This window comes from Elephas maximus, chromosome 9 (genome assembly GCF_024166365.1).
Source record: "Elephas maximus indicus isolate mEleMax1 chromosome 9, mEleMax1 primary haplotype, whole genome shotgun sequence".
In the NCBI taxonomy this organism is placed as follows: domain Eukaryota; kingdom Metazoa; phylum Chordata; class Mammalia; order Proboscidea; family Elephantidae; genus Elephas; species Elephas maximus.
Genome location: NC_064827.1, coordinates 45,192,195 through 45,205,433, shown reverse-complemented (window position 1 = coordinate 45,205,433; position 13,239 = coordinate 45,192,195). Strand labels below are relative to the sequence as shown.

Genomic DNA, 13,239 nt, shown 5'->3' with positions numbered 1-13,239 from the left:
ACTCCTAGGCCTGGCTCGCTCCAGAATACTTTCCGTTTTTTGAGTCTACTCTATACATTCTTGGTGCCTTTACTCATCTTTCCTCCTTCTGTTTACAAACTCTTTCCCCTTCCTCCACACTTTGAAAACATAGCTGTCTTTCAAGAGTCAAAGGCATTTCTAGTCCATCTCCCAGATTTAAAAGAGCCTCTTCCTCTTTTTTGTTCTTATAGTACTTTATGCTTTCAGTTCTCTTGCCTGCTAGGTCATATAAATTTGTTGATGGTCTGATCATCATTGATACTCTTCATCCAATAAGGGCTTAATGTGCATATTCAATTGAATAAAATTGCCCTAAATTGTATTAGTTGGGCTTAAGTTTCCTTAATGTAAATGTGTTAATAAGAGGAGGTATAAAAATTTGACCTAAAATTTATATGCTAATTGTTATCACCATCAATTACATTTAACAGGTTATCTTCTAACATTTCAAAGGTCTATGGAGTATGGTGAAGGGGGAGCAGTTTATTTAGATGACCCAGTTCTGTAAATAAAGCTGTCCCCAAAGCAAAATTGTGACTGTCTCATTAAAGCACACATACAGCTATCACAGCACTCATTGTTGAGATTGTGAGAGGTTAATTCTGCCCCTCTCCTCGTTTGTCACCTTTTCTTTATTCCCTGTTTCCTTAATGCTGTGGCAGCCTGAGGAAAGGGAAAATGCAGCCCATAAAAGGCAGCCTAATTGTGGGATAAAGCAAATGGGTAATTAAAGTCATTGAAAAGTGGGAGAAAAGAGGTTCTGGTATAAGAGCAGTAAGTGTAATAACTGCAGTATATAGCAACACATCAAATAGGTTAAAATCTCTGCGTTCATAGTGATACTTCAAAAAAGAAAGGAAAAAAGCTTCACTGCTTGTATAACCTGTACTAAGGAGTAAAGTTTGTTATAGAGCAGTTGCTTAGTACAGAAGTATTTCAGCTAATAAATGAAAGACATAATTAAAATATTACCATTTTACCATCCTTAATGAACTAGTGGATCTAGGCAGTGTCATGCTAACATGACAAATAGCCAACTACACATGATGGACTTTATGATGGAAGTAGCCAAACCTCTAGATCTGACTACCAATTTATAGGAAATACAGAGGACAAGGAACATGTTAAACCACATACTGGTCAGGAGTAGTGGATTCAGTTAGCAAAATTTAGACTGCAGGAAATTCTACACCTCATTGACCTGGTTTCTTTAACAAATATAAGCAGGAAGAAAAAAAAAAAGACCTGAGACATATCAAGCAGTGTTACTGTATGGGGATTTATTTGGATCCTGATTTGAATAAACTGTTTTTAGAAGTATTCTTAAAATGTTTGAAACAATTAGTAACATTTGAATACTGATGGAATATTTGATGTTTAAGAAATCATTGTTAATTTTTTAGGTGCAACAGTATCATTGTGGTTATGGTTTTTTTTTTTTAGAACAGTGGTTCTCAACCAGAGGGCAATAGATTCCCCCCCGCCCGAGAAAATACTTGGTAGTGTTTGGAGACGTTTTTGTTTGTTACAGGGGGAGTGCCACTGGCATCTAGTGGGCAGGGGCTGGGGATCTTGCTAAACATCCTAACATGTTTAGGGCTGCCCCCCCACAGCAAAGAATGACCCAGCCCAGATGTCAAGAGGTTTGCAAACTGTTTCAGAGACATACTCAACTATTTTACCAATGAAATAAATACCATGTTTTTGTTTTATTTCAAAATAATCTGGATTTACAGGTGGACAGTAATAAATAAGATTAGCCATGAATGGGTTCGTTACATATTTCTCTAATGTATATCTTTCTTTGTATTTTAAATTTTCCCTAATAAAGAGTTTTTTGTTTTTTTAATTAGAAGATTTTTTTAAAGATTAAAATGTTGCATTTTTCCTCTGCAGGCCCTGCTAAACCTGGCAGAGCGACTAGGAGAGGCTAAGCCTCGAGGACTTACTAAAGCAGATATTGAACAGCTTCCTTCTTATCGGTTCAATCCTAACAACCACCAGTCAGAACAGACTTTGTAAGTGTGTGTGTGTGTGTGTGTGTATTTTGGCATCATGCTATGTTAAACATCCTTTTGTACCTTTATGAAATAAAAGCTTGAGAGTCAAAAATAACTGGATAAAAATAAGTTACCTCCATTTCAAACTCTATAGACTATGCTGTCCAATAAGGTAGACAGTAACCACAAATGGCTATTTAAATTGAAATTAAATTAAAAATTAAGTTTCTTAGTCACAGTAATTGCTACCATATCGGAAGGTATAGATGTAGAACATTTCTGTCATTTCAGAAAGTTCTATCTGATAGCCCTGTTCTGGATGTTTAGGTTGCTTAGATATTTTATGATTTCTGATTTAAATTTTAGACTGTTTTAATATAAGGTTGAAAAACCTCAGAACATAAAATTTGATGTTTTTACCTGAAGATTTTGCTTATTAATCATATATTTTTTTAAATAACAAGTTTAAAGTCCAGTGGTTTTTAGGAGTAAACCCTGGTGGCATAGTGGTTAAGTGCTACAGCTGCTAACCAAAAGGTCAGCAGTTCGAATCCGCCAGGCGCTCCTTGGAAACCCTGTGGGGAAGCTCTACTCTGTCCTGTAGGGTTGCTGAGTCAGGATTGACTCGACGGCAGTGGGTTTTTTTTGGTTTTTAGTATACTCATGGAGCTGTGTAGCCATCGTCATGATCAAATTTAAAACATTTTCATTAATACAAAAAAGAAACCCTATAGCCATTAGCCATCACTCTCCATTTCTCCCAACCCCTACACCCACCCCCAAGCCCTAGGCAACTACTAATCTACTTCTAGTCTCTATTGATTTGCTCATTCTGAATATTTTGTATAAGTGAATTATATTCTTTTGTGAATGACTTCTTTCAGTTAGCATAATGTCATAGCATGTATCAGTACTTAATTTCTTTCATTACCAAATAATATATCGTTATATGGGTATACCACATTTTATGTATCCATTCATCAGTTGATGAACGTATGGGTTGTTTCTGCCTTTTGGCTGTTGTGAATAGTGCTGCTGTAAAAATGCATGTACAAGTTTGTGTTTGAATGCCTGTTTTTAGTTCTTTTGGATATGTACCCAGGAGTGGAATTATGAGGTCATATGGTAATTCTATGTTTTAATTTACTGAGGAACTGCCAAAATATTTTCCACAGACACAGCACCATTATACATTCTCACCAGCACTGTATGAGACTTCCAGTTTTGCCACATCCTCACCAACATTGTTGTTTTCTTTTCTTTTTTTTTTTTTTAATTAAAGCTATCCTAGTGGGTGTGAGGAGTCTTGGTAGCACAGTGGTTAAGAGCTCTCACCAACCTTGTTGTTTTCCTTTTTTTTTTTTAAATTAAAGCCTTTTTTAGTGGATGTGAGGAGCCCTGGTAGCGCAGTGGTTAAGAGCTCAGCTGCTAACCAAAAGGTCAACAGTTATCCACCAGCCGCTTCTTGGAAACCCTCTGGGGCAGTTCTGTTCTATCCTATAGGATGGCTATGAGTCAGAATCGACTCTATGGCAGCGGGTTTGGGTTTTTTGTTTTTTTGGTAGCGGGTATGAAGTGGCACTGTGGTTTTGATTTACATTTTGATCATTATTTTGATCAGCTTTCATGTGCTTGTCGGTCATTTGTATATCTTTGGAGAAATGTCCTTAGATTATTGTCCCATTTTTAATATGATTATTTGTCTTTTTATTATTGAGTTGTGATAGTTCTTTATATATTCTAGATATAAGTCCCCTATCAGAGATAGTTTTCAAAAATCTCTCCCTTGTGTTGGTTGTCTTTTCAGTTTCTTAATGGTGTCCTTTGAAGCACATAGGTTTTTAATTTTATTGAAGCCCAATTTACATTTTCTTTTGTTGCTTGTGCCTTTAGTTTTATACCTAAGAAACAATTGCCTAATTCAAGGTCATGAAGTTTTATGTCTTTGTTTTTTTAAAGAATTTATTAGTTTAGCTCTTAACATTTCAGCCTTCGATCCATTTTGAGTTAATTTTTTATATGGTGTGAGGGAAGGGTTCAACTTTATTCTTTTGCATGGATATCCAGTTGTTCCACCACCATTTGTTGAATATTTTAGTGTATTCTGTATCATGACTGATGTGGATATTAAACCAGAATTTTTTAAATAATCTTTCAATGAAGCAAAGCATCATTGCAGTTACTAAATGCCTTATAATTACCACCATGATGGTTTTTAGGTCATTTTTGTCTAAAAATTTAAGTGGTGTATTGTAGTAAGTGCAATGGTAAGTGATTTTGTAGGCTTTAGTTGTTGTAACAAAATAGAAAACCAACCAGGTTTATGGTTAAATGATCTTTTTGCTTTTTTTAGGTGTGTAGTATGCATGTGTGATTTTGAGTCAAGGCAGCTACTTAGAGTCTTACCCTGTAACCACGAGTTCCATGCCAAGTGTGTCGACAAATGGCTTAAGGTAAAGTGGTGGCATCTGTGAAGGAAATAACATTGTAACATTGTTTGTTTTGTTTTTCCCCTTTTTACTGACCATAGGTTCATGTAGAGTAAGTTTGCCTTAACATCTATCATTTGGTAGAGGGTGGGTATTGAAAGGAAAAGGCCAGTAAAAATTGACCAGAATTAGCAACACAGGAGTTACTGTACAAAACCTGAAAATACATTATCTGTGCTTGACAGTTAATAATATGTCATGACTTTCTCATGGGATATAGGGACAAGGGCTGAGCTTGTTAGGCCACAGTTTCCTTAAGCATTTAGGAGGAGACTTCATTGGAACTCCTTGGTTAGAGGCTCCTTGGTTAGAGGTTTGCATGGTGAGCAAACCTCTGATGCTTTTATTTAATTCTGTAATATCGTACATCATCAGTTTATATATATGAAAAAAGGCCAAAGGGCACAAATTATAATAGTGATTATGCCAGGGTAAAATTATTAGAGGAGCATCTTTTTTTTTTTTAACTGTTGATACTTTCATAGTCTTAAATTATGATAGTAAAATAAAAATGTGATGCAGTCAGAATTTAAATACTAGTCAAGTTCTTTTTTACAAGAGGATATTTAGGTCACTTTTATTTCATGTGATGCATTAAAGCAATCCACATTAGCACAAAAGCTACATTTTTTCAGACTAATGGAATAAGAACTAAAATAGGATTTTGCAAGAGAATGGAATTCTCTATTGTGTTTCCTGTGAATTTTCAGCCACAAACATAGTATACCTGTTGGACATTGTCACCATCCCTCTCACACTCTCAGGTCTTAAATTAGAGTCATATCATTTCTGGTTTCCTGCCTTATGTCATCATGATAATCAGTATCTTTTAGAGCCCTTGAGATCTACACCTTTTTAGCTTTTTTTTTTTTAAATATTGTGTTTTTGGTGAACACTTGTTTACAAAGCAAATTAGGTTCCCATTCAACAATTTCTATACAGATCATTCAGTGACATTGGTTACATTCTTCACAATGTGTCAGCATTCTCATTATTTCTGTTCAGGTTGTTCGGTTTCTAGCAATCTAGTTTCCCTGCCCCCTTACCATCTCATCTTTGCTTTAAAGTAATTGTTGGCCATTTGGTCTTATAGATGATTTTTTAAAGGAGCACAGTACTCATGGTAATATTCTTTATTTTGTGAGCTAATCTATTATTTAGCTAAAAGGTGACCTCAGGAAATAGCTTTAGTTCAAGATTTGAAGAGTATCTCAGGGGCACCTTCTGGTCTTAACTGAATCAGTAAATCTGGACTTTTTAAGAATTTGAGTTCTGTTCCATATTTTGCTCTCATTCTATCAAACTTTTTTCTTCTGATTTGGAGATGATAATACTGGGTTATATTAATTCCACAGTTTGATGAGGAAGACAGATAAGAGTTAAAGTATAATCAGTCCTTTGAGTGATCATAAGTAAAGGTACCCAACTTTGCCTACTGAATCCTAAAATCTTAACTTTTAAGCAAAAGAAAGCAATTACATGTGCAAAGCCCTGATGCCTGAGAACAAAGGATAGTCAGAAAGTCACAGGTTCCATGTAGCTGATAGCTGGAGAACGAAGGAGAGTGGAGTGGCAAGAGAAGAGGCATCCAGAGATACAACCAGTAGACGAGCTCATTGAGGACTGTAGTGGCAAGGAGTTTGGACTTGATCCTGAAAACAATGGAGAATGATATGACTCAGGTTGTGTTTTAGAAAGATCAATAGCCACTGTAGAATGTAATAGAAGAGGTAATTTCTGAGATAGGGAGATGAAATAAGGACTGTTTGGGCCAGAGGGGGAATGGATAGTGGCAATTTAAAAGAAAAGGACTGATTTGAAAGTTACCATAATGTAGAAAAATGAGAATATTTGGTGATAAATGGGTTGTAGGAAGCCCGAAAGAACAGCTGATGCTTGTGTTTTTCTGGCTTCAGCAAGTGGTGGTGCCATTTGTTGACATAGAGAAAGAACAGGTTTAGGAGCCATGGAAGGGTTGAGTAAGAGCCACGAGTATAGACTTGTGATCGTCTGCTATTTTATAGCCAGGATTTCTTAACTGCCACTAGATGTTTTCTATGGCTTCATTAAGAGTAGTTGAGGCTTTACTTTTAAGTCAGTTATTAAATTTATCTGAACTGGCAGTGGGTAATCTTGTCTGTGTTGGAACAAGCCTGTTTAAAAATCAGTCATAGGCTATTAATTGAGGTTGGTGGTTTTTTCCGACGCAGTGAGTTTTTTTTAGTGGTTTTTTTAAAGACAAATGATTGTACCTCTTGAAAGCTACAAAGAACATAAAAACTATATGGGAAGTAAAAAACAGTTGCATTGCTTTTAATGTGTTGCATTGTTTAAGTGACAATTGAGACAAGTTTTCTTTTGTGTTTTACAGGCAAATCGAACTTGCCCAATTTGCCGAGCTGATGCTTCAGAAGTGCATCGGGATTCAGAATGACCAACCTAAGAGCACAAATTTAGTTTGGGTGTTCCTTATCACATGTATATACGGACTAGCCATTGAACTTAATCTGTGTGGCTTCCAGCCCTCCCTTTACCAAAAGGGTCAATGGACCTTTCTTTGCACTGTGTGACTTAATCAACTATAAAAGCTTACAATTAGTCTTCACAATTATGGGATTGTTATACTAACCGTGTGATTGGAACTCCAAAGACTTTCTTTAGCTTAATTTTGTGTGTGCACTAACATTCCCTGGTTTTTGTGTGATCATTCCGAGTGTTGCTGCAAGATTACAGTGGACGTGATCTTTTAGCATGTGCTTTTATAAAAAGTGGTAGCTCCAGATGATATAGCAATCTACCTTATATAGAGCCTTCAGAAACTGTGAGTGGAAATGAATGCAGTGTATGCCTGTTGGCGATAAATGTCTCTGTGTGAGAGAGAGAGAAGGTGTGTGCACCTACTTGTATGAGGGCATGGTAGCTAATGTGTGTATGAGATCCTATATACCAGCATGTACCAAGAATGTGTGTGTAGTTTTAATTATGCTGCAATGTATAATCTGGTGTGTTATTTAAACAGCACTAGTACTGTACACTGGTTTTTTCCCCTTGTGTTTGCTGTTGCACACTGATTGCTAAGGGTGCATCCATTATAAGCATTGAATACTCCATCCTCTCCTGCCCCCCAGTGAATGGAATGAGAAAAGCCTTCTTCCTTTGCTTTAGGCAGCTGTCACCTTCTCTTCGTTGGTGGTCCTGAGTGGGTCACTTAAGAAAAAAAGTGTAACAGATTCTCACTCCATGAACCTGATTTTTTTATTCTGTTGTGAAAAAATTTTTTAAATCTCCAACTTGCTGTTTCCAAAAAGAAGGTGCAATATCATACGTCATCAGTTAGCAATATTAGCATTTCAGTCAATGATTTGAATGTTGATACTTGTTTTTCCTTTACATTTCCAGTAAGCTTGTTACAGAAAGTACCTGTGATTTTTGTTCGTTTGTTTAGATTTGTAGTCTATTTTGAAGATATTTGAGTAATATATTTCTAAGAACACCACTGGTCCCCTGAAGTCTCCCCTCTTGGACTTCTAGAACAGCATCTGTTCACTAACTCAGCTTGACTCCTGAGATGTGATCTTTGTTCACGCTCCCATAGACAACTCAATTGATTTAAGAAAACTGTATTTCTTTTTCTATTAATTCACCTGCCAAGCTCCAATTGTGAAAGTCATCTAGTTCTTCTTCCCTCAGCAAATGTGCTTCTCGTCGAAACCCTGGTCTCCAGGATGGATCAAGTGCTGTGACGGCTCATGTTCCTTAGACCTGATTTGCTTTGACATTTTACTGTTTTTCATTTAAATTTTTGTTTGAGAAAAGTTTAATACAACAGGTGTCCAGAATACTTGCAGTATAAATGAAGATTTGATTTTTGTATAAAAAAGAAATAATGCTGTAAAACAGGAATTGACCTTCATTTAGTTGATCTGACATATTACATAGCTGTGTGTGTTTTTTTTAATAGGTTCATTGAGTATAATTCAGATTGCTTAAAGTCATTTTTCACCAGCAGTTAGACTGTTCTCACTCTGTTGGTGTGTTCAGCATCGTCTGCTTCTGCGTGATGCCATTGCTTTGTTTGCAGTAGCACAAGCTGTGTAATTCCAGGCGGGACTGTGATGACTTGCTGCCAGCCTCACTCTGCTTTCAGTTGGCTCTGTGTCAGTTTTCTCTCCAGACAGTGTTAACTACTCGTTACTGCCATGCTGCTTGCCCTCCCTTGGAGCCTGTATAAGCTCATCGCAGCCTAGAGTTCAGTAAAGTCAATTCACACGGAAGCACAATTTTGCCCTTTTCCAGACACTGTTGCCTCTGCCTAGTTACACAAATAGGCTTTTGCGTGCTTTGTGTTTGCCCATAGATTTGTCAGTGTATCAGAAGTACATCTTAACGGTGGTGAAATGCACATGCTATTTTTAAATCAGTAGGATAGCCCCACCTGCTCCTGATGAATAAAAACTGTGTTAAAGACCAAAATTATTGGCATAATAATCAGCTACATACAAATCACGTATAGTTTTAATCTTTATTTTTTTTAATTAAAAAATCATGTTTAAAATGGCAAAGGCCCATCTTTACATAGAATTTTATATAGCTTCAAAAAATTTCTATCTGTACAGATCTAACATAACACTACTACACTCAGTATTCATTTTATTGAAGCATGCAAGTAAAGCACTTTTTCTAATTTATATAGAGATACCTACTTACCAAGGCACATTGTACTAATGACTAGGAAAAGTAGCTTTTTCTTCCCTCCCTCCAATTGAATTCTTGTCCTAGTGTTCCTTTTCCAGTAAATTTTCGAGAGGCAGTTGGCAATTTAGGAGGCAGCAGGATCTGTTTTGGTAAAATCCTAAGTTTAATTGTTGCACTCCTGTGACTGATATCTCTTTGGGAAGGTCTTTTCTTTGCATGGGACTCTTAGAGACATGTGCAGCCTTAGGAAGTGGTTAGTGCGTAGTAGGAGCACACATGCATGTGTTCTGAACCAGCTCAGACTAGCCACGGAGAGCATAGCCACAGTGAGCAACTTCGTGGCTAGCAAAAGAGGAAGAATAATTGATTCATGCCTGACTGCCTTCACGTAGGTGCCGCACCAGATAGCAGGCAGATGTTGGTTTGCTGCCTTCCTCCTCTTTTCTTGTAAAACAATATTGGCTTTACCATCTTAACTCTGCTGTGGGTTTTTTTGGTTTTGTTTTTTTGTGTATGAATTGTCAACTTTGATTTTTTTTTTTAATCCCACCACCCTCCCCCCCACCCCCCCACCCCCCCCAAAAAAGGTCAAGGCCTCCAGGTATTAAGATCTCATATTAGGATTTTCTGTCCTGAATTTTTTTTTTTTTTTAAAGCAAATTCTGGAAAATGTGAATGCTTATTTAGATTTTATACACTCTGAAATATGATTTATTAAGATTTTTAAATTTGGGCCTCTTGTAATATTTTGAATGAGATCTACCAGCTCACAAGAATATTTTTCACAGATATCTTTAGGCCTTCATTAGGAAACCATTTTCCCCCCGTTGGTACATTTGGTTACCTCATTTTGCTGTTTGTTTCAGATTACGAAAGCTTACAGAGGTGTTTTTGAAATGATTTGCTGAGTCATTGTCTCAAATCATATTCCATTGTATCAGTTAACATATAGGTTTAAATGTACGTATTATAAATATCTGTAACCAAATCATTTGAAGGCTTGGTAAATTTTTAACAAAGTTTGTACATTTTTTATGAAAGTTACTAGTAATGCTTTACTAAGTAGTGCAATGAATTTTTATTTTTAATTCCTGTGCCCAATTTTGGAGTTGAGAGGGTTGTTGGTAATAAATGTATGATGTACACTTAAAACATTTGTTGTCTTTCCTGTTACTGCTGTGTTAGGGAAGGGCAGGGGTCGTGTGTGCACGTGAGGGGTGAGGATTCCAGCAGGAAAATAGAGCTGTTGAGCTACTAGCTGCCAGGTTCATTTTTAGAGTATATTTGAGATTTTGTTTCTGCATTTGTGTAAACAACTTAGAAACACTAAAGCAACTAACATTATAAAATATAGTACATATTTATATATTTTAAAAGGCAGAGAAGATAGCCAAAAGTGTAGCCACATACACGGTGTATGCATATTAAACAGAGGTACATACCTGGGTAGATAACTAGATTTCTTTCTATATATGTTAACCATATGATGCAGGACACAGATTACAACAGATAACTGAGCAAATTTGTCCACATTAGCCACAGTTTATGTCAAACTTACTGTCGATGTACATTATTTGAAAAGGGGAGTCTCTGCTTGTCATCTTTCATACATGTTTGTATAACTGCTTTCCTTTGACTTCAAAAGGAAGAAAACAAAAACCTAACACATATGCTGACTGTGTTACTTGAGAAGGAAAGTAGAAACAAAATACAAAGAAATAATAGATGCCAATTCTCTTCCCTCATTTGGGAAAGTCATTCTTTGGCTTAAGGGAAAGTGATGCACTCTATTTGGCTCCAGTACTCAATTGACAAGAGCTCTGAGGCAGTCAGTAAATTGACCAAGTCCTGATTTTTTCCCCTAATTTTTCTAGCCTACTTAAATGAATACTTGTATTAGACTTCGAATGTCTCAGTTGGACCATTACACCTTATACGAAAGAACTCAAAATGCATCAAAGACCTAAATGTTAAGAGTTAAAAATATAAATAGAAGAAAACAGGAGTAAATCTATTTGTCCTTGGATTAGGCAATAGTTTCTTAACTATGACATCAGAAGCACAAACAGAAGCAAAATAGACATCATCAAAACTAAAAATGTGCTTTCAAAGGACACCACGAGAAACTACAAATTCAACCCACAGAATGTGAGAATGTTTTTGTAAGTCATGGCATATTTGATAAGGGATTTGTACCTAGAATATATATAAAACTATTACAACTCAATAAACAGACAAATAAAAATGGGACAAAGGAGCCGAATAGGTATTTCTCCAAAGAAGATAACACAAATGGCCAATGAGCACATGAAAAGTTGCTCAAAATTGTTTGCCATCGGGGAAATGCAAATCAAAACCACAAAGAGATACCAATTTACACCATGGTCTGGCAGTGGTTAAGCACTTAGCCGCTAACTGAAAGGTCACCAGCTATTCCACGGTGAAAAGATGTGGCAGTCTGCTTCCAGAAAGATAAGCTTGGAAACTGGGCCAGCTCTACCCTGCCCTATAGAGTTGCTATGAGTCAGTATCAAAGTGTGGGTGAGGATGTGGAGAAATTAGAACGCTTCTACACTGCTGATCCAAAAAAAAAAAAAATAACCAAACCTATTTCTGTCGAGGCAATTCCAACTCAGTAGAATTGCCCCATAGAGTTTTCAAGGAGCAACTGGTGGATTCAAACTGCCGACCTTTTGGTTAGCAGCGGAAAGCAACCACTGTGCTACCAGGGCTCCCACACCGCTGATAAGAACGTAAAATGGCGCAGCCCCTTTGGCAAACGGGCAGTTTGTCAAAATGTTAAATATAGTGTTACAGTATGACTCAGCAATTCACTCCTAGGTATACACCCAAGAAAAATGAAAATGTGTGTCCACACAAAAACTCGTGAAGGAATGTTTAGTGCAGCATTATGCATAATAGCCAAAAGTGGAAACAACTCAAAATGTCCAGCTGATGAATGGATAAACCAAATGCAGTATATCCATACAATGGGATATTCAGCAATAAAAGGGAATAAAGTACTGATACATGCTAAAATATGGATAAACTTTAAAAACATGCTAAATGAAAGAAGCCAGTCACAAAGGACCACATAGTGAATGATTCCATTTATATGAAAGGTCCATAATAGGGAATCCTTGCGGCACAGTGGTTAAGAGTTTGGCTGCTAACCACAAGGTCAGTTGCTCAAATCCACCAGCCACTCCTTGGAAACCCTATGGAACAGTTCTACTTTGTCCTGGGGGGTTGCTGTGAGTCGGAATTGACTCAGCAACAGGTTTGGTTTGGTTTTGGTCCATAAACGGACAACTATAGAGACAAAGATGGGTGGTTGTCTAGGAGACCCTTGTGGTATAATGGTTAAGAGCTAGAGCTGTTGACCAGAAGGTCAGCTGTTAACCAGAAGGTCGGCCGTTCAAATCCTCCAGGCGCTCCTTGGAAAATATGGGGCAGTTCTCTGTCCAATGGAGTCGAGTCAGAATAGACTTGACAGCAATGGGTTTCGTTTTTGGATTTTTTTTTTCTTCTTTTAGGTAAGGCTGTGGGAGATAGGTGAATTTGGGGGTGATGGCTAAGAAATGTGAGGTTTTTTCAGAGGTAATGAAAATGTTCTAAAATTGTAGCAATGGATGTACTTTAAATGGGTGAATTTTATGGTATGTGGATTACATTTCATTGTGTTAAAAGCACAATGGCATATACCTAGAATATCTACAATTAAAAAGATTAACCGTGCCACACTGGTGAAGATGTGAAGCAACTGGAACCCTCCTACACTGCTGGTAGGAATGTAAATTGATATATCCACTCTGGAAAACTGTTTGACATCATCTACTAAAGCTGAGAATACCGTGTAACTCAGCAATTCCTCTTCTAGGTACATATCCAAAGAAATGCATGTGTGTGTACACCAAAGGGCATATACAAGAATGCTCATAGACTATAATTGCCCCAAACTGGAAACCACCCAAATTTTCGTCAGCTGTAGAATGGATAAATTTTTTGTGGTTGTTTCACAAAGGTATTTTTAC

At 36.9% G+C, this 13,239-nt stretch overlaps 1 protein-coding gene and 1 long non-coding RNA gene across 10 annotated transcripts in view; one reads left to right on the top strand and one right to left on the bottom strand.

Annotated features, from left to right (window-relative positions):
• The window catches only part of RNF38 (ring finger protein 38), a 172,264-nt gene extending 161,921 nt beyond the window's left edge, over window positions 1-10,343 (top strand). For all 9 annotated transcript variants that reach the window (XM_049896479.1, XM_049896478.1, XM_049896477.1 and 6 more), the window contains 3 exons: window positions 1,918-2,039; window positions 4,375-4,474; window positions 6,882-10,343. In XM_049896479.1, coding sequence (XP_049752436.1) covers window positions 1,918-2,039; window positions 4,375-4,474; window positions 6,882-6,944 — 285 coding nt within the window. In that variant the 3' untranslated portion in view covers window positions 6,945-10,343. The remainder of the gene's footprint in view (window positions 1-1,917; window positions 2,040-4,374; window positions 4,475-6,881) is intronic.
• Window positions 1-13,239, bottom strand: part of LOC126083118 (uncharacterized) — a 53,954-nt gene that overhangs the window by 5,550 nt on the left and 35,165 nt on the right. The window lies entirely within an intron of this gene.